The following is a 20813-nucleotide window of genomic DNA, read 5'->3' as shown; positions in this document are numbered from 1 at the left end:
GAGGGCACTGCAGACAGCCCAAAGCACCTGTATAAGTAACCACCATCCTGAAATCCTGAACTGCCAGCAAGCGGATTCCCACTGTGGGCACTGTTCATGTCACATCTCTGCTGAGTAATGCAATTATGGGTCAGGTACACAGCATTACATTTACATCTCTTAACCCAGAGCTGAAGTCTCCCTCTCATATATGCAAGTTTTCTAGTAAAAATGTTTATTGTAAAAGATAAAGGTACACACTGAATACATTCTTTTTTACAGAAGCCATGATTTACAGTTTTAGCAGCACCAACCCACCCCAAACCTACAGATTAGTTCAGAATTAGTCTTATGTTACAGATATGTAAGATGCCCTATGTTCTCAATTCAAGCATCTCAAAGAAAAAGAGTAGCTTCAGTAATTTATCCTTGATCTCCACATAGCAACATTTAGCAGTTAATATACTTGTAAAAGAGCAATACACAAAAATACCCCTAGGTGGCAGAAAAACTAGAAAGCCAGTAAAATCACATATTTACAAATCTGCATACACTGGCATTTAAACATAAACTATATACATATAAAATGACAATTATGAAAATTGACTCACTCTGTCAGGAATGTTCACGTAAGTTCCAGCATCAAGAAGATCCTGCACAATTTCAGTATGTCCCTCCTTTGATGCAATCATCAAAGCTGTATTTCCATCTTTATCTGTTAGGTTTACGTTTGGGTTCCTTTTCAGTATTTCTTTTACTGAGTCAGTATAGCCACCCTTCACTGCTACAATAAGTGCAGTCATAGAATTCTTTAAATAAAACCAGAAGATTTTACTGTACAGAGGATATAGCAATCATCATTATATCAGCAGTTCAAATAAGACAGAACGCTCACTGACATCACTCTCTTAATCATCCAAATGCTACTTCACTTTTGTGTTTTAAAGTGCACCAAAACACATGCTTTTTAAAAACAAAGAAATAAACTAAGAGCAATAGTAGAGAACACTTCAAATGCAAAAAGTAAAGTTCAGATCAGTTTATTCTATCTCCTGAATGTCATATGTATGATAAAAAATTTTCTTATCAAATGGGAACATAGTATTATCAAAGCACCCCAGTCTACCAATACTGTTCACAAATAGGATTCTTAAAGAACTTCAGAAATAATCATATGAATACCAAAAGTTTTCATAATCTTCCACTTAACTTTTAATGGACTTTGGTTTTGTTTTGACAAGCAATTTAAATGTAATCTGTTTTATTTTAAAACATAATGCAGCTGAAACTTCTGAAAAAAAATCAATTTCTGAAAAGTTGCAGTCAACATTATTATTTTCAAAAGATGATTTGTGTTTGATTTCCTTTTCAAATGGCACTGAGGAATAGGATATTTGATGTATTAGGCATGGATACTGAATGAATTCTGATAGCATTAAACTTCAGGTAACAATTACCTAAATTAATTTACAGTCATTAAAATTTACACTTAACATACTGGCGTGTGCACTGTCAATACAACTCCCAAGTTACATCATTAAAAGGCACTAAGAAATTTCAGAAAAATTCTGAAACTCTCACAGGCAGTCAGCAAACAGCTGAAAAGCAAAACACCTCAACACCAACATTTCATCTTGTCGCATGTATTTCTTGGTATTTGTTTTATAAAAAAACCCAAATAGGACACACAGATGTACTTATTAAAATGCAGCTACTTACAGCTCCTTCTTGGTCAACATCAGCTCCCATCTGCAGCAGGTATTTCACACACTCCAAATGACCTTTCCTTGCTGCCCAAACCAGTGGGGTGGTTCCATACTGAAAAAACATTCACAACATTTTATCATATTGCTTTCTGTATTTAGTATCCCATACAATCTAGTACTTATCCTATACTTAATTGCTTTAGTTTTTACAAAAATATAATTTGGACTTGTGAATTAACACAAGCATTTGATAAGCCACTCCAATTTTTCTTTTGTAGATAGCTGTAAGAATTATTTTTCTATACAACCTAGGATAGCAAGGTTTCCAACAGCTCTGAAAATAGAAATATCAAAACCATCTTGAGCGTACTATGCAAAAACCTCTTTCAAGCATAACAACTTACACACTAATTCTAACCTCATGGGTAAAATACAACAGCAAATGTTTTTCTAATCAAGAAATCATAGATTTCCTTTCACAGGAAATTCATCAAACATTACAGAAATTGAATGTTATATAGGTATAACTTACTTTGTCAGAGCAGTTCACTTTAGCTCCATGCTGCAGCAAGAGATGGACTATATCTGAGTGGCCACGTCCTGCTGCCCAAATGATTGGATAAACACTGTATTGCTTAGAATTAAAAAACAAATAAATAATTATAGTCTTATGCATTTTAATTATTTTACATCAACAAAACAAGTCTCAAGAGAAGTTAAACCTATAGAAGAATGAATATACAGAAATAAAGCCAACTACATTACCAATAATTGTTATCTAGTACATTACCTAGATGACATCTAGAAAGATGTCCACTGTTTTGAAACAGTTTTGATTTTAACTCTTTAAACAAGGTTTGTAAATTCAATCCTTGTCTTAATAGGAACAGTTGTAAGGTAGAAAGGAAGCAACAGACAGCTGTGTAATACCCCTGAGTAATCAGGACTGCAGAGGAGTTGTGCTAGGCACACAGAACTGCATATATAAACCTGAGAAAGTCAACCATCACAAAGGTTGTTCTGGCCACTGGGATTCTTCCTTCATTGTTCACTGCCTCAAACAGCAGAGAACTGACAGTATAAACAAATTGTTCATTTCATGCCTGCACTTTTGTAGAAGATGCTTATAAATGAGCTAAATCTCAAAATCTTATTTTTTTTTATTCTCCAATATGAATGGTATATGTTCACATAATCTAAATTATTACGAAACAATTAAAGCAAATTATGGTTTCTACACTGCACACATTAGTTACTCCATTAACTTCTATAGTTGCAGAAAAATGACAGCTGTTATACAAGTAATATTAGATACACTACTTACCTTTTCTATGATTTCCTTTCCTGATAATTTGAATCTCAATATGAGCTATACACTAATTTGCTTCAATTTAAAAAAATTCAAAATTATTAAAAAAGCCAGTGGCAATAAAACAGATTATTAAAGCAAATCCTTTATAAAGTACAGTAAAAAAATATCATACTGCAAAAAGTGCAAAATGTTTGATCAAGATAATAAGATGAGTGTACAATTAAGGACTTCAAACATTTGGGAGGAGGAGATGTTTAACACTAAAACTTACCATGCCTGTGATGTTTGGATTTGCTCCTTTCTCAAGCAGCAGTTTAGCCACTTCAGTGCGACCTTTGTATGATGCCCACATCAGGGCAGTCCATCCTCCCTAGCAAACACAAGAATTGTAAAAACTGAAAAATACTTAGAAATATAACTAATGACTTTTACTTCATTCTGCATTTGTACTAAAACTATTCTGCAAATTCAAAATATAGTAAGGACTGACCACACAATGTTGTAATTCTATTTATTCAAAATAAATATTAAGCTCCTGTATGGAAGTACTGATTTCCTGTTATATGCAAAATTTGGGAAAACATCACGTTCTTAATGTTGCTGAACACTGAATTCAGATTTCAAATGCATACAAATCCAACCACTGGATTAAAAAAAAACCAAAAAACAACAAACACATCAATGTCTTAAAGTCTAGATTCCAAATCAATTAACATGGAAAGTTTACCTTTGAGTTCTGTAGCAGGGAGTAATAAGAGCAATTAAATTACAATTCAAACTACACTGGTGTGCTCATTTAAGTTTGTAAGATAGGAGACAATAAGGTTTTCACTGCCTAAGGCATTTGACAGGTCAGGTAAACAAATATCATTTTAAAATAACAGTATACCTCCAATAACTGTAAGCACAGTTTTTATTCATTTTTTTATATTCACTTTTGGAATGTTTGTATCCTTTGTATTCACTTTTGGAGATGTGAAAGATCCTTCTGACTGGCAGAGGTCTAGAAATCAAGCACTTGGCCATGCGAATGTGCTTAACGTTAAACAAAAAGCCTTGGTTTGTGAAGATGCCTCAGACAGAGTGGAACTTCAATTAAAGGAAGCACTTGAACTCATCCCTAGTGGTTTTCCACATTTTAACTTCAGCAGAACAAAATTAGTCCTTGCAGGTACCTAATTCCATATTCTGTCAATGGGGAGAATTTATAGCTCTTCAGGGCCAGCTAACCTTAGACTCATGTCAGCTTTTGTAACTCTTAAGATGGGCTGGACTGCAGTCCCCACTTTGCCATATAAAAATTTGGCAAGATGAATGAAAGTAAGTATTAGGAGACTGAAAACAAGGGCTGCTGTACGTGCAATCATGGCTGCCCAGAGTAAAAGTAAATACAGACAGGTATCTTCTGGGAAAGATAATGTTTATTTTACCAGAATACTTAAAAAAAAAAAAAGCCACTACCACCCAAAAAAAACTCCAACAAAAAAAAACCACAAACCAATCCTCCTCCTGCAAAAAAACTCTCACAACACAAAACACACCTCAAAATCAAACTGTTTCAGTTTAGCTTTTTTTCCAAAGCAAATTAAGGGGGGAATAGCAGCCCCTAGTAAACTGCCATTATTAACAATAAAGCAATCATTTGACAGCTGTAAAAAGCAATATTTAACTATATATTCTTTTCCTTTCAGCAGCACTGGGTACATAATGTAAAAATTAAAGATCTTTCCTTCTTTTTACGGAATTGAAAACCTCCAACTCACACAAGTGTTTTTCTATGTTATTTTTACACTAAGCCAACACATACCAAATCCCGATGCTCCAAACTGACATTATAATTGAGTAGCTCTGCTACAATAGCTGCATGTCCTTCTTTAGCTGCTGAAATAAGGGCTGTCCAGTTATCCTAGGATAAAAGGAAAAAATGTTATAAAGTAATATTCAATATTTCAATATAAGTAACCTTGTTTTTCAAATGTTTAATCCACAACAGGAAATATGAAGCCCTTAAAATAGCTGTCCTTTTAAAAAAAATAACAATACTAATAAACTCACAGCATGCCAGTTATACCCAGGGAAATTCAGAGCAATTACTCCAAATATCCCCTCCAGTTTTGTGCTCTCCTACCCAATATCTAGCCCTTTCCACTCCTCAGTTCACTGCAGGTTATCTTAATAAATATATGGAGGAAGCAGCACCGACAAAGAACTAGAAAATGAGGTCAAGGTATTAAAAACTACTCAGAGGGAATGAGATGCTAACCAAGACAAAAGAAAACAGTGGCAGTAAATCTCCACAGATAGTGTGTGACAGCACTCAAGGGACTGATATGCAGGGTAATCTGGACCACAGCTTTTCACACTTTTGATCACTTCAGGAAGCTACATTTCCCCTTGCATTATGCTTATTTCCCCCCCACCGCTCAAAGCTCATCCAGGTGTGGAGTGATTTTTTATATGCTATACTTATAAAAGATAGTAACAGTTTATAAGGTAGCTGCCCTTCCTAGAAGTATAGAAATTGTAGCATTTACAGCAACTGTAATAAAATGTCCAATAACAATAGAGACTTGGTTGGTTGGTAGGTTTTGGTTGGTTTGGATTTTTTAGGTGACAGATTCCAAAGAAGACCTTTCCAGGATATCCATGTTGCTACACTTAAACTAAGTGCAGAAGTAAAAAAAACAAGTGATATCCTTTCCCTGGTTATCACTCTTCACTGGACTATACTGGACTTCACTGGAGCTTTCAAAACTTTCTAACAATATCTCTGTTCTATTCACCCCTTTTGAGCATCTTTCATCTGTAGTCAACCTCTTGCTGAGGCACAAAGACAATTCATAAATGTGAAACCTCTCTCTGCCACTGTTCTGAAATAATCCTTTAACCTAAATTCTCTCTAGGTATTTGCTGTAAAAACACCAAAACCAAGTTAAAAAACCCCAAACAAATAAAGAAAAATTCAACCCACTGACATACCTCAACAACACTGAGACGAACAAAATACTTGAACCTCATCTTTGATGCTGTATTTCTCCATTCTGATTTCCCAGAAGACACACCAGCAAATTCAGCAGAGATTAAGATGTTTTAAACATCTGAGGAATATCCCTACTCTTCATGAGGGCTCAGAGAAATACATGAGTTAAGCAATTTTGTATAAAGTTTCTCTTATGTGTCATCATTTTCCACCTGCTTTATTCCCTCCTGAGCTCAACACTAACCTAAATTCCCACTCCTTTCCTGCTCCTTGAAATTTCTTCTTCTTCCACTGTTAGGTGCCATCACATAAAACACTAATACTTACTGCATCTTCCAAGTTGCAATTAGCTCCCTTCTTGAGAAGCTCCTGGACAATTTCTAAATTGCCTTGCTCAGCAGCCAACATAAGTGGAGTCTGGCCATTCTGAAATCAAAGTGACAGGAAAATAGATGCACTGGGAAATTATGACAATGACACATATAACCACACAATAAAAACCCAGAAACTACAGAGCAACATTGTTTCCATTTTTAATTACCACTGAGAAGTAGTAAGAAGGAGTGGTGTTGAAACCACACTGCATACTTGCAATAAAAATGGAGAATATGGTATTAAATCCTGTCCCACAGGGCTTTAAAAAACAAACAGAAAAAAACCCAAACATTTCAGACATTAAAAAGGGCTACTAAAAGGAAAAAAGTTGCATTATTAAATATCTACCTTTTTGAATGATTTCCCCACTGAAGACATCTTCAGTACATGTTACATCACTACAACTTGGAGTAACTCATTCACATTGTAAAAAAATTAATAAAGAAATATATCTACCTTTGGAACCACAATGGCCATTAAAACATGCACACTGATTCAGAGGAACAGTTGCTAAAGCATTGGAAAAAATAGTCGGGTTATATACCCCAGTTTTATCTCACAGCACAGGAAATACAGACATCACTCCTGTCCTCTGCAACATGGGTTCTTAGCAGACAGTCTCATCTCAGGGAAGATGAAAGACAGAAAATCTGGTTTATTTGCCTTCAGAAGTACTTTAAAAGTCAGTTAGAATCTGTCACCCTTCAATCAGCCTACTTTTGTGTCAGCAAATTTCTGAGATACAATTCCTCTGTATGCTGAAAAGTAAAACTTGCTGAATTTTACAGTAAATTTATTAATTACAAGTTTAAAAAAATACGAGAATTTTTCCTGACCTTGCTTCTATATTTTCTCTGCACCATACAGAAAACCAAATTAACTAGTTTCTTAATAATGTAAAAGCTACATGTTAGGAGCTATATACCAGCAATTTCCCTGGAAAGAATAAAAATGAATGCAGAATCACAATACAGTAATATCACTAATTTCCATAACTGAAACTATTAACAATATGATTACTAAAGATACTTGATGATTCTTTCTGCTCTTTCCACACATAGAATCACAGAAATGCATGGATTCTTTCAAAATGGCTTTCTGGCCCATCAGCTGTTCCTTATGTAATTATATTTAGGAAGTAATTTTTCACAAGGAAAAATTATGCCCTCATGTAAGTTTATGTTGTTATAATTGTACATTGTATACATTTAAAAGGACACCATTGCTTTTAGATCCTAAAGTATCTTTCGTCTCAACAAGAAGTAGTTTTAGGTCCGGTCATTAAAAAAAAAGGAATTAAAATGCTCAAAAAATCAAGAGAAAATAAAATGCTACTTTTTAGAAAAGAACAGCTCTCTTTGGAGGAGAAAACAGTCATAACTTCTGCTCTTTATGATATGCAAGTTAATAAGTTGGGAATACACATGCCAAGTGATTTCAGAAATCCTGAGTGACCCCTCTTCCTTCTGGGATGACATCACTGGGCAGTGGATGCAGAGCTGAGACATTGTTTATGCCATACCTAGCAAGGATTTCAACACTGTCTCCCACAACCAGGGGCACTAATGAAGTACAAGCTAGACAAATGGACAGTGAGGTGGACTGAAACTGGCTGCAAGTGCTGGGCTCAGAGCACTGGGATCAGCAGTACAAAGTGCAGCTGGAGGCCAGTCCCTAGTGCAGGGAATCAATACTGGGATCCTATTTAACCCTTTCATGAAGGATGGGGCAATGGCACAGAGTACATCCGCAGCACCTTCAGAGCCTGGACAAAGTTGGGAGGAGTGGCTGATGCACCTGAGGCTGATTCACCTCTGCTATGCAGAGGGCACTGAGGGGCTGGGCAGACAGGAACCTCACTGCACTGAGTACAGGTGTCTGGCTGGGATGTCCAGAGGGAACTGCACTGAACCTTGGTGAAGAGAGGCTGCACCAGACACAGGCAATTCCAGCTGGCTCCAACCAACCCACCTCAGGACACAGGACTAGATAATCTCCAGGGATCCCTTCCAAGCAATGCTTTGGCAAAACAAATAAAACCCCCTATTTTAGCCTGACCATTCTTCTCACCTCCTTCTGAACAGTTACTTTTGTTATCACTCTGATTGTCTTCCACAAGTGGGTAACACAAAAGCATAATACATTCCGAATAAAAGTATGTCTGGATAAGAAGAGGCTGTGGATGGTAAAATTATTCCCTTCTGTAAGAAGTGTCATACAGCTGCAGACTGGCTTTAGTTTTCTGAGACACATGCAAAATTTTCTATAGGGGTACTGAAAATATCCTTCCCTTTTTGTTAGAAGACCCTTAATGTTATAAGGTTTTAGCAACCATCACAAAGATTTCACAACACAGAAACAAAAGATAATTATTCTATCCATGACCTCCAGATTAATTCTCAAAAGTTGTCCAAGAGTCTAGACACTCCACAACAACTAAAAGCCCATATTTCTCACACACACATCAAGTATGGTCTATTTGTACACCACAGCTCTGTCTAAGTGTTGGAACAATCAAATTATAAAGGAGCACACCTACATCTTTTTGGAGAAATCAATTAGTAGTGTCACCTTACAGGTTAGCACTCTCACAGTCCGTGAGAGAACAGAAGATTCAGAATTGAACATGGAGAAGCTCCGTCAGTACCAAGAGCAGAAAGAAAGGCACATCAAGGGAAAGTGGAGGCTGTTAGGATCAAACTGCATCACACAAAGCAAACACCTATCATTAGCTGCTAATTCATGTGTCTGGTATGAGAGAGAAAAAAATCACACAAGCAGAAGGATGTGCAGAGAAAAGGCAGAGAGGCTGAGACTTGCCCCACTTAACTGAAACTGATGGTGTTAATGCAATAAAACTATCCATACACAACTGACTGGGACATCCCAGCTTTTCTGGCAACTGACCACAGTCAAGATAAAAAGGGTTGGTACAAAGGGTCGGTAACAATGTGGGTGATCCTACCGAGTCACAAGTCACTGCAGCCTGGGAGGTCCTGGCATTAGCAAACCTTAGCTTGCCAGCAATCTTTTTAGATCTCCAAAGGCATTCTCCTTTTGGTATTTTCTTTTTACCCAAGAAGAAAAGATGTCTTGGTAAGTCCAAAACTGGAAACTGAACAGCACTCAAAGCCACTGAATTCCAAGGAAGAGCTACCATTTAAACAAAGCTCCTATCATTACACATATAGAGCATGCCCGCAAGGGGTTTGAAACTGATGCAAACCACACACCTCGGTCTGCAGAAATGACCTTCTCCACTGCAACAGATAAGAAGACTGAAAACAACAGGTACTGGGGAAATGATCTCTGCAAAAAAGGCAGTTAATGAAACCCAAGACTACATTTAGTCCCACCAATAAGTGAAGAAAAATTTAGAAAAGAAGGTGAAGGCGGTAACACTTGATAATATCAACACGATCTGTCTGATTTCGGCCATGTTGTTGAAAGGAGTCGCCAGCAGAGGAAACAGACATTCCCCTTCTCAGATATGCTAAATGCCAGGTGGTGAGGTTCATGTGTATGCTCTGAAACTTAAAAATTCCCCCATCTGAAATACCTCAGCATATGTGCACACACAGCATGAACAAATGTGCCAACAATGAAAGAAAGCTGTCTTAATTGAAACCAGATCTAACAAGTACAGTAAGGCTAAATTCTGTACATTGTTGTCACATTTGCATGATGCTTTTTGGGTTTGAGTAATATACGCTATTGGATTTCTTTCCAAAAAAATATTCTTTCCATCTTATGCAGATTTGAAACACCTATCAAAATAACAGATTCTGAAAAACTGTCCTATAAACTCCCTACTGCATATCACAACTTTTGTGTACTCCTGGTAAACTCTAGACTTACCTCTTGGATACCTATTTTTTCACCTAGATGAGCATATGCTCATGTAAGTTGCAATACATGCTCTTATTTGGATTGTATAACAAAATATCTCTTGACTGAAAACCATGTTATGAGGCAAGGGTTATCATCATACCAGGTTTCACCACAACATGAACAGGGCATATGCAGTTGGAGGTGTGAACTGAGAAACAATTCTTAGCCACAGAAATACAGGTATAAACTCCATTCACAACAGAGCTGCATTTTCCAGCTCAGAAGAACACTCTAGAAAGCAAATACTATGAAAGATGCTTGAGGCACTGTCAGAGACTGAACATGCAGTGTTCAGGTTATGCAAAGTAAGCAATCACTTCAAAACAAGACTGAAATTTGTATATTAAATAACCAATATGATCTCACTAATTATTCATTCTATAGCTAATAAGCTGCAATGTGAAATTGACCTTTTAAAAAATCATCTTACCTCATTTCTCTCATCAACATCCCTGCATTTCTCAAGAAGTGCTTTCAGAGCAGGAACATTTCCTTCTTCTACGTAGGTCAACAGACTCTGGCTCATCAGACTCGCCATCTTCACACACTATTTGAAGGGCTTCCAGATAACAAAGCTTACCTGTATTTCAGGAAAGGGAAAAAAAAAACAGCAAAGCATAAGTAACAGCTATGACATTTGACATCAGAAAGCATGAACTGCATATGCTAATAAGTTATTGGCTGGGTACAAACACCTGCCATTCTCTTCAACAAGACACTTTGGAGATGTGCATTAAAAGGCACTACGTTTCCATGAAAAGTCTTAACTCCCTCCAGTTCTTAGAAAATTACAGAAATTATTCTGTTATGTGTTGTCTAAATAAATATTTTGAATGGAATGCACATAAGTAAATACAACATTATAGGAATATCTGTATATGCTACATACTTTATATCTATAATCCTTATCCTTGATGTGTATAAGCAGAGCATTGAGACTAATCAGCATTACAAAATACAGTGATGCTATCTAAATTGCAGCCATATGGAACTCTGAGAAACAAAATTTACTAAATCAGTTATCACCAACTTTATGCAGACATGCCTGCATGTGATGGCATGCTGTTAACTCAAGAGTCAAACATAACATGGCTTCTGTTAAGTGATTATGTTTTTAAGCTCTAATATGCAAGACAGCAAAGGTTTTTCTTTCTTAAGGCAGACCACTAAGAGCCATTTCAGACTTCATAAAAAGCTGTGCCCAGTAAGTTCACAGCACCAGTAGTACTACTGTGCCAAATTTACACATACAAAGGGACAGAAGCTGAGTCAAAATTAAGTTTCACTGGATGCAGAAAAGGTCATGAGGATAAATACAAGACTCCACCATCCCTTCACACCCTTCTCCTCACCAGTGGCTGACATGATCATGCCCTCTGGCTTTTTCTTTTAATGGCAGAGGAAAATCTCCAGTTTACTGTTAGCTAGAGCTTGGGCTATTCTCTTGCAGGGAGAAGCCAAAGACTAGTGGTTTCCCAGAAAATTATTCTTACTTTTATTCTCAAATCAAAGCAGACAATGAATTTTTCTTCAGTGCTTCCAACTGAAGTGGAAAAAAAGAGATGAAAGGAAGCCAGCAAGAACTTCACTGTACTTAGCACAGAGAAGTTAGTTTAGATTTGGAGATTTAAATCAAATAATCCAGCTCCACTTTAAATTGCTTACATAGTCACTAACACCATCCTTTCTCCTTTACCATCTAAGTATATATAGTCATACACACTGTTGTCAAGGTATGTTAGATACTACCTGAGCTCACGTACAGCACTGCAGCCATCAGATGACCCACTTACAGAAATGCCTTGTTCAAAATAAGGCCAGTTAATACCTCAGTTAAGATGACAGCAGCTCTCTGTACGTGCGAATGAAATTCAGGTGCCCATGAATGACTAGTGACAAAAGAAACTACAGACATTGTTTAAAACCCACACCTAAAAAAAAATAAAATCTAGATTTGACACTTAAAGCCCAGCAGCAGTTTTCCTAGGCACTGCCCAAGCAGCCAGTCTGTCCCACAAGAAAGCTATAAATAAACTAAGAACACAAAAGGTCTGCCACGTTTACCCTACAGTTAAATTACCATCAAAGGGGGTGAGCAGCACAACAGTGGTGCTGTATTTTTGTCTCCATTTTTTCAGTAGGAGGAAGAGCCAATTGAGAGGTGGCAAACTTAAAAACAGAAAACCCACTAATCCACACAAAATACGAAAGGTTTGAAAAGAAACAGCAATTTTACTGATTTAGTGTGGACACATTGACTCCTACTGCCATTTCAGACACTAAAAATATCAGGAAAGTATGTGGTATCTTGCCTGGCATCCAGCTGCCAGTCCAGGACAACCCACCTCCCTTACAGACTACAGCAGAATCTTACAGGTGTCTCAGATATTCTCAGGCACCTAAAATGACATTAGATATTCACATGCACCTGTATTCCTCCCATTATTTTTTACGTACAACAACAGAAATAAATGAAACGTGACTTGTTTCTAGCTCCACTGTCACCACAGGCATTTTTTGTGTTTCCTTTGCTATCTCCCAGCTTCTCTCCTGTATCTGTACCATCAATCCCTATGCTATTTTCCATACCACATACTAAATCAAGAACTGTATTAAGAACATCAAACCATGACTAAAAATCTCTCACCAAATGATTTATACTCTGCAGTTGCCATCAAAACTTAACCAATTAATTCTTAGCTAGTGTGAAAAGAAAGAAAGTATTCGGCATTGCTTTTTCCTCAAAGTAAGATTCTTCCCTTGATGTTCCCTATGGGCATATTTCCTAAAAGCAGAGGCAGCTCTGCTGCACTGTAGATAAGCATCCTGCTTCAGAAATCCCAGCTGGCAACAGTGCAGCTTCTGCCTCCATGCAGAGCTGAATCCTTAGAGATATCTTAAACCTCTGACTAACAGCAAAACACCTGATGCCAATGAACACATCCAGAAATGTGTTTATAAACTCCATGTTAGTATTATTTTATAAATCATAAAAGATCTGTACCAGTGAAACATGTCCACGAATATTAGTATTTCTTGTCTCCTATGCTTCACTGTCACATAAGATCTCCTTCTTAGAATTAATAACAGTCTATTTTATAAAAACAAGATTAACAAGATCAGATGCTATAATTATGCATTTTATACTTTATATCCTTATACTTTTATTTGCCCTTTTTCAGGCAAGCTTCTTAGAGCATCCTAAAGATTAACATCACTGGAGGACATTAGGAAAGCACAGTTTAGGGGCAACAACCACCACCAAACAAACAAAACTCTCCTCACCACTCCAGAAACAAAGATAAATTTTAAAATGGTGGTATTAAGGTTTTTGAAAACTTTGCTTTATTTCTTCCCCACCAAGAACAAAGAACAAGCCTGAAATAAGCTTGACTGGGTCTGTTCATGATACACTCATGACAGCAACTCAACATCAGCTGAATACAGTCACAGTCCACCTTTTCATTAAACAAAATGTATGTTACTATGTTATGAAAATCAGGCATTGTACTCAAAGTTCATAGGTGTGCCAGTCACTAAAGTGTGATTTCTTCCAGTGCTTCAGATTTATTTTAAGTAATCATAAAAACTGAAGCAAGACTCTGAGGAACAGTCTCTGGCTAGAGAAGTAATTCTACTCTGGTCCCTCTAATGAAAAAAGCTCCTGAAATTTATTTTCATACAGTTTTCAAACAACCCTGGAATAAAAAAAACCAAAACTCTAAGGCTTACCCTTGACCAAATTAAAGGACAAGAACTTAATCCCTGCCAAATTTCATAAATAGAGTGCAAAACCGGGATCATTCAAGATCATCCTATACATAAATGGTCCTTAATTGCTCAATTAACACAATTACTTTCTTTGACACAGAAGTATTTTCACAACCTATAACAAAAACTTCAGTTAAAACCAGGATTCTATTTGGAAACCAATCCCTTTTCCAATAAGGATTCATGCTGTTATTTTTCTCTCCCACCTAAGTGAGCTAATTTCCAGTGCAAAAACCTGCTCTTCATTCACAACCCAAACTTTCAAGCTTGGAAATCTCACTATGCCCTTGGGGCAGCAAATCCTGGTATTTTACAAAACTAACACACCAAGAACTACGAAATCATATAAAGTGCACAAATGCTCAGGTGAAGGCAATGTTTGCACAGGGATTAACCTGTTTTTGTAAGGCTCTTGCATCCTGAGCTGAAGCAGACATACATTATCACTGTTTTGGAAAGACTGCAAAAATTTGTCAATTAAAAAAAAATAGTTTCTCTCAGCAGCACCAGTATTGATAGCAGAGGTCCTGATAACTCAAATCTGCAGGTATTTTATGTATTCTCAGAACCTTTTATGAGTTTCTTATATAAGAAATATTACTCACTAAATTTTCCAACTATCACAATTTTTACATAGATCTTCTGCATGTTTTTATTTATTGTGCAAACGGTGATCTTTTATGAATAAATACCAAAACTGGTTAACAACTCTAGCATTATTGAGATTATCTACTGAAAACAAAAAAAAAGAAAAAGTCAAGATAGTAATAACGTTAAATTCATACTTTTCATTGTACAATGAAAAAAATTGTTGCCACTTTTTAATTCGTCCTTCCTTTTCCAGACACAAAAGCCACCTTCCCAACATGCAACACTGTGGCAGATCTTTCAGCTCACTATAAAAGGAAATAATTACTATGCTGCTGAAATCTGAGCACGTACAACTCAAATGTGTAAATGCACAGCACTTCACCCTTAAGAACTGGAAACGCCATCTTTTCAAATTTAGATTTTAAAAAGGTGAAACATAAGAATTGTACACATTAAATTTATTATAAAAAACTAACATAATCCAGTTTCATATTCTCACACATTTTTATGCTTTATGATGGCATAAAGAAATGAAAAACATGCTGAAACATCACCTTTACTTACAGCACACAGAATCTCAACTAACACAAGCATTGCCCAGCCTTAACAATAATTTATTGTAATCCCTTCCTAAATTGATACACTTCCTAAACATCAAGAGATCAAAAGTCAGGCATCACATGAAGTGGCAAATATTTAAAAATATTCTTTCTATTGGGACTGAGTCAATCAGGATTCTGTTTAAAGAAGAAATTTTCAGAACAGCTGAAATGAGTCTCTAAAAATATGAATTTCTGGTATCCAGAGTCAGAGAAAAATAACAAATTAAGTTTCTGTAAGTAGTCTACACCCACACTTCTTCTCCAGTGTCTGAAATTCCAGTGTGACTAATGACCTTATGCTGCATTTCTGCTTTCCCTATTTATCTGGGAGCATTTATTCTACTTCTCTTAACCACATTTCTGTTATCCAGGTGAGAAGAATTTTTTAAAAATTACCTGATTTTTTGTTACTTTATCACAAAGAACAAAATTGTGTAACTCTAAAATATCAAAAGACACAAAAAGGGAACTACAGCTAGACACACATTCTTCTTTTGAAACCTGAAACTAATATAACTAAAAAAATTGCATAAAAGGAGGTCTCTCTTGTCATCATCAAAACTGCACACAGCAAGAAGGAGGAGAAATTGATAATACACAAGGCCTTCTTTTCTACCTTATGCACTCAAAGCAATGACCATTTCCAAATATTGTAGTGATGGATTTTTTGTTAGTTTTAATAAAACAAAAGAGGCTGGAGATTACATATAAAAGACTGGAAAGATGTAAATCTATACTTAACATGCAGGGCTGGTTGTCAGATGACAGCAACTATCAGACATGCCCATATTCCACTCTGGTTAAAAAAATCAGTTAAAATAATGTGTGAATTAGCTGACAACAGGATTTATCAGAGAAATCCGTCCATCTTTGAGACAAAATTTAAATATGGTCAATGAACAGTAACATATTGTTAAGAACATCTGAATTGTAAGACAAAATTCAGTTCCTAAACAAAACACAAGGTGCTCAGTCCTACAAATCACTATTTCAGGTTTTAAATACATCAGGTAAAGAAATCAAACAGAAAGTTACCAATATTAAGGGGTTTCTTAAAATTATACCAACCAACACAAATCAATTGTCAAAACCTGTACAAAATACACAAAAGCACAAGGAAGTCTGCAAGGTCATCTGATACATTCTCATACGGCCAACACGTTTCTCTGTATCATAAAATCAAGGGTATGTTAGTCACAGACACAAGTTATATGACAAAAAAAACCTAACTTTTGGAACGTTTCCACTTAAAAAGAGTGAATGGTGTGATGTAGAACTTTAAACTAATATGGCACCATTTCATAAGCTGTGGTCACATAGAATTTCAAGCAGATATTAATTTCTTAATAACCAATTTATTTTAAATAAACACTGTGGCAGAACAAAAAATAGATGGCTATCCAGTAGACAAAAAGATGGGTTTTCTTACATGTTCTGATCTCAGAAAAAGATCTTCTGTTTTTCTGTCCATTTCTTTAGTATTTGATGGGGGGTAGAAGTGGCAGGTAATGAATCAGGTAATGATTCAAACACTTTTCCAGCAAAAGTCATATTACTGCATTATTCCATCATTAATCCTTTACCAAAAGTTACAGAGGGGAAATCACTTTTCCAACCAATTTTTAAGCATATATGCAAAGTGGCAAAGCCCCACAACCTTTAAGACATTTTGCTACTCTTCCAGTGATGCCCTGTGGCAGGACCTGAGGCAATGGGCAGAAACTGAAACACAGAATCAATTAAGCTGGAAAAGACCTCTGAGAAATCATTGAGTCTAACCTGCAGCTGAGCACCACTATGTCACAGGCCAGGGCACTAAGCGGTCATTCCTTAAAAACGTCCAGGGTCAGTGACTCCAGCATCTCCCTGGGCAGTCCATCGCAATGTCTAACCACTCTTTCTGAGAAGAAATTCTTCCTAATATCCAAGCCAAACGTCCTCCCACACAGCTTGAGGCTACATTCTCTTGTCCTATCACTTGTTAACTGGGAGAAGAGGCTGATCCCCACTTCGCTACAAACTCCTTGCGGGTAGTTGTAGAGAGGAATAAGGTCACCCCCGAGCCTCCTTCTCTTCCAGGCTGAACACCCCCCGCACTCCGTCAGCCTCTCCTCATAGGACTTGTGCTCCAGACCCTTCACCAGCTTCGCTGCCCTTCTCTGCATTCAAAGGAGTCTCTGTCTGAACTTGTTACTGAGAGGGTGACCCAGCACTGGCACAAGTCGCCCAGAGAAGCTGCCAAATCTCCTTCCTTGCAGACACACCAAAGCCCTCTGGGCACGGTCCGGGAGATCCACTCTTGCTGTCCCTATCCGAGGAGAAGGAGTGGACCCTACGACCTGGGGAGGTCCCTCCCATCCTCAGTCGTTCTGTTACTCTTTACCTTATAAACTAGATGCCAAAAACTTTCCCGACGAGTCGAACCCTTATCTACCTTTCCAAGTCAACAAGAGAGAAACACCGTACAAGAGTCTCCTCTACCCCCAGGACAGGGGTGACAGGCCCCCCCGGCCGTGCCCGCGGCACCTGCGGAACGCTTCACCCACGGGGCGGTGCCCCCGACACCCGCACACCGAGCCCGGGCCGCCCCGCACACGGCACCGCCGGAGCCCCGCGATGCCCAGCGCAGACCGGAGCGGGCGCGCCGCCGCCCCCGACCCGCAGCCCTGCACTGAGGGGACCGGGAGCGTGAGGGGACGGAGACCGGGCCCGGGAGCCACGGCAGCCATGAACTGCCCGCACCCAGCGCTCCCCTGAGGCCCCGCCGGAGCGGCCCCGCCGCGCCCTTTGTTTGGCAGCGGGAGCGCCGCCTCCCCCACAGCCCGTGCCCTTCCCCTGCCCTTCCGCGGCCGGCCCGTACCCGCCGCCTTTCCGCCAACACTCACCCCACGGCCGGGCGGTCTCGGCCCCTGCGGCGGCTGCCCGGGCCCAGCAGGAGCCTGACTCGGAAGGAGGCGGCGGTCCCGAGCGCTGCTCAGCTGGGCCCGGCGGCGCCCGCCATCTTCCGCCACTGCACTCCGCCCGCCCGGGCCGTGACGCGCGGGGGCGGCCCCGCCCGGCTCAGGCCGCGCCCATCGCCGCGGGCGGCGGCAACAGCCGGCACGGGCACTGCCCTGCCCGGGAGCTTCGGGCACCGCCGGCCCGGCTGAGCCGGAGCGCAGCGCTGGGCAGCCCAGAGGATGGCACCGCCCTGGAGAGCCACCAGCAGTCACCCCCCGGGTGCTTTCTGACAGAAAATAAGGGGGGAAAGGGTAGTGAACAATTGGTGCCTGATATACGGACGGACTAGGGACCGAGAGGCTGGAAAGCAGCGCCGCGGAAAGGGACCACACCTTGAGCCCTGCGGGCAGTTTTGGGCACCACAATATAAGAAAGACATTGAGTTGTTAGAGAACGTCCAAAGGAGGGCAACGAAGGTTGTGAAGGGCCTTGAGCCGGGGAAATGCGAGGAGTGGCTGATGTCACTTGTCTTTAGTCTGGAGAAGAGAGTGAGGAGAGGCCTCAATGCAGTTACACCTTCCTCATGTGGGAAAGAGGAGGGGCAGGCACTGATCTCTTTCTTCTCTGTGGTGATCAGTGACAGGACCTGAGGGAACAGCATGAAGCTGAGTCGGGAGGTTGAGGCTGAATGTTAGAAAAAGGTTCTTCACCCCGAGGGTGGTTGGCACTGGAACCGGCTCTTCAGGGAAGTTGTCAGCACCAAGGCCAACAGAGTTCAAGAAGCGTTTGGGCAATGCTCTCAGGCCCATGGTGTGACTCTTGGGGTTGTACTGTGCATGACCAGGAGCTGGACTTGATAATTCCGATGGGTTCCTTCCAACTCAGAGTATTTTATGTTTCTGTGGTTTATACACAGAAGATGTGTCAGTAACCTCCCAAGTGCAGCTCCTCCTTCATGGCTGGGTTGTAATTTCCATACAAGCTACATAACCCCAGCTGGCTTCTGCGCGTGCTCAGGAGAAGGGTCTTCACATGGGCAAGGTCTTTTTGACTTTCATGAGTGATTTTTAGTATAATAATGAAGACAGACCAACTATAGGATCCATGGACCTTGAATCTTTTGCCAAGGTGGCAACATATACATAGACATACATCAATATCTTTATTTACTTCATCCTTACAGCTTGTTAGCTCCAGGATGTCCTGACTAAGAGATGCTAGCTGCTATCTGTTCTACTGATTACATCTCCTTTCTTGATGAGTAGACTCAAAAGAATATAAAGACCAAATATCAATTACATCCTGATTTAAGATAATTTTGACATAATGCAATACCATCATATACCGTGAGACCCACCAGCTTCTCTCAGACTCCCCCACAGCCCAGATCTCCAAGAAGCTTTATGGGTATTTTGAAAATTTCCATCTTCAGCACAGTCCAAATCCATGATAATGGATGCATGTAATTCATCTGGACAACTGGATGAGAGATGACCTCTCATGACTACAGCAATACCATCTCCACAGGAGATGACAGAACCTTGCCTAAACCAATGATGGCAACAGAACAGCCAGGGAAAGGAGCACAGTTCCCACAGTACTGCTGATTTCTAAGGTTACCGAGTTTCAAGCGTCAAAGCATTGATTTAATTCTTTATGAGACTGAGATCTTCAACCTCAGTAAAGAGCCATGACTGTTTCCTTCTTAAAGAAACATCTGATAGGTCTTCCTCTATATCCCAAATACTTATAAACCAGAAACCACGCAGCAAGGGCTTTGCTCATTTTTTTAAGCATGAATTCTCCAATGACCTTAAAGTCTTCACACCCTGATAAAATACACAGCTTCCTTACCTGCTCTAAAGTTGTTAAAACAAAGGCACAAGCAGTGAAATTCAAAAGCTAAATCCACTTAATCTTGCACCAAAACATTGTTTCAGCTGAAAAATGGAAAAATTAAGAACCTTCTCCTTCTTTACACTTATTTGTAGAAATGAAATGTGAGCAAATGGAGGATGAGTCCCTGCAGTTAGTGTGGGGCTGAAAAGGGCTCTCTGTGCCACCTGAACATATGCATAAGGGCCACTACTCAAGAAGAGTAGTCCTGATGCTTCAGGCATCCATAGACTCTTGTGTACCTAAGAGAAACCACAGTCTGACAAGACTGCCTGTGTTAGCCTCTTAAGGTTTATAGATTTTGAAACACTTTCAAGATATTACTCTTTTTTCCACACTTTATACAAAAATGTGTATTAGTATCTCACTTCATAATCTCCCATCACCCAAATCCTTATTCCCATATCATAGTGTTCCCACCCATCAGGTCTTAGCTGTGTTCTCACCATTAATTTGTAGTTACAAATTTCAGGCAGAAACAGTAGCTCCTTCCCTCCTGCATAAAAAGGAACTCCTGAACATGGAGGCAGAAAAGGCAGTTTTCTGTATGGTCCTTCACTATCACCCACTTTTGCTACAGATGGATCCAGCTCCTGACATCCTTGTGCTCCTCTAAATTTTACCCTTGCTTAGATTAGGAGCAACACTTTCCCACCAGTGACTAATTCACATAGGCAGTGAAACATGGTGCAATTGTTATTTATTCAGTTTGAAAAGATCATGTGCAGCCCCCATGGAGAAATAGCTCCTTTGCTACGATATATGACCAC

At 39.2% G+C, this 20813-nt stretch overlaps 1 protein-coding gene across 3 annotated transcripts in view; it reads right to left on the bottom strand.

Annotated features, from left to right (window-relative positions):
• KIDINS220 (kinase D interacting substrate 220) overlaps positions 1-18220 on the bottom strand; it is a 75469-nt gene extending 57249 nt beyond the window's left edge. For all 3 annotated transcript variants that reach the window (XM_036379505.2, XM_036379506.2, XM_036379507.2), the window contains exons 1-8: positions 18093-18220; positions 10674-10823; positions 6305-6403; positions 4805-4903; positions 3269-3367; positions 2218-2319; positions 1699-1797; positions 591-788 (exon numbers count right to left, since the gene is read on the bottom strand). In XM_036379505.2, coding sequence (XP_036235398.1) covers positions 591-788; positions 1699-1797; positions 2218-2319; positions 3269-3367; positions 4805-4903; positions 6305-6403; positions 10674-10781 — 804 coding nt within the window. In that variant the 5' untranslated portion in view covers positions 10782-10823; positions 18093-18220. The remainder of the gene's footprint in view (positions 1-590; positions 789-1698; positions 1798-2217; positions 2320-3268; positions 3368-4804; positions 4904-6304; positions 6404-10673; positions 10824-18092) is intronic.
• Positions 18221-20813: the final 2593 nt, after the last annotated feature.

This window comes from Molothrus ater, chromosome 3, assembly GCF_012460135.2.
Source record: "Molothrus ater isolate BHLD 08-10-18 breed brown headed cowbird chromosome 3, BPBGC_Mater_1.1, whole genome shotgun sequence".
In the NCBI taxonomy this organism is placed as follows: Eukaryota; Metazoa; Chordata; class Aves; order Passeriformes; family Icteridae; genus Molothrus; species Molothrus ater.
The sequence above is the reverse complement of the archived record's forward strand: the minus strand, read 5'-3'. Positions and strand labels throughout refer to the sequence as shown.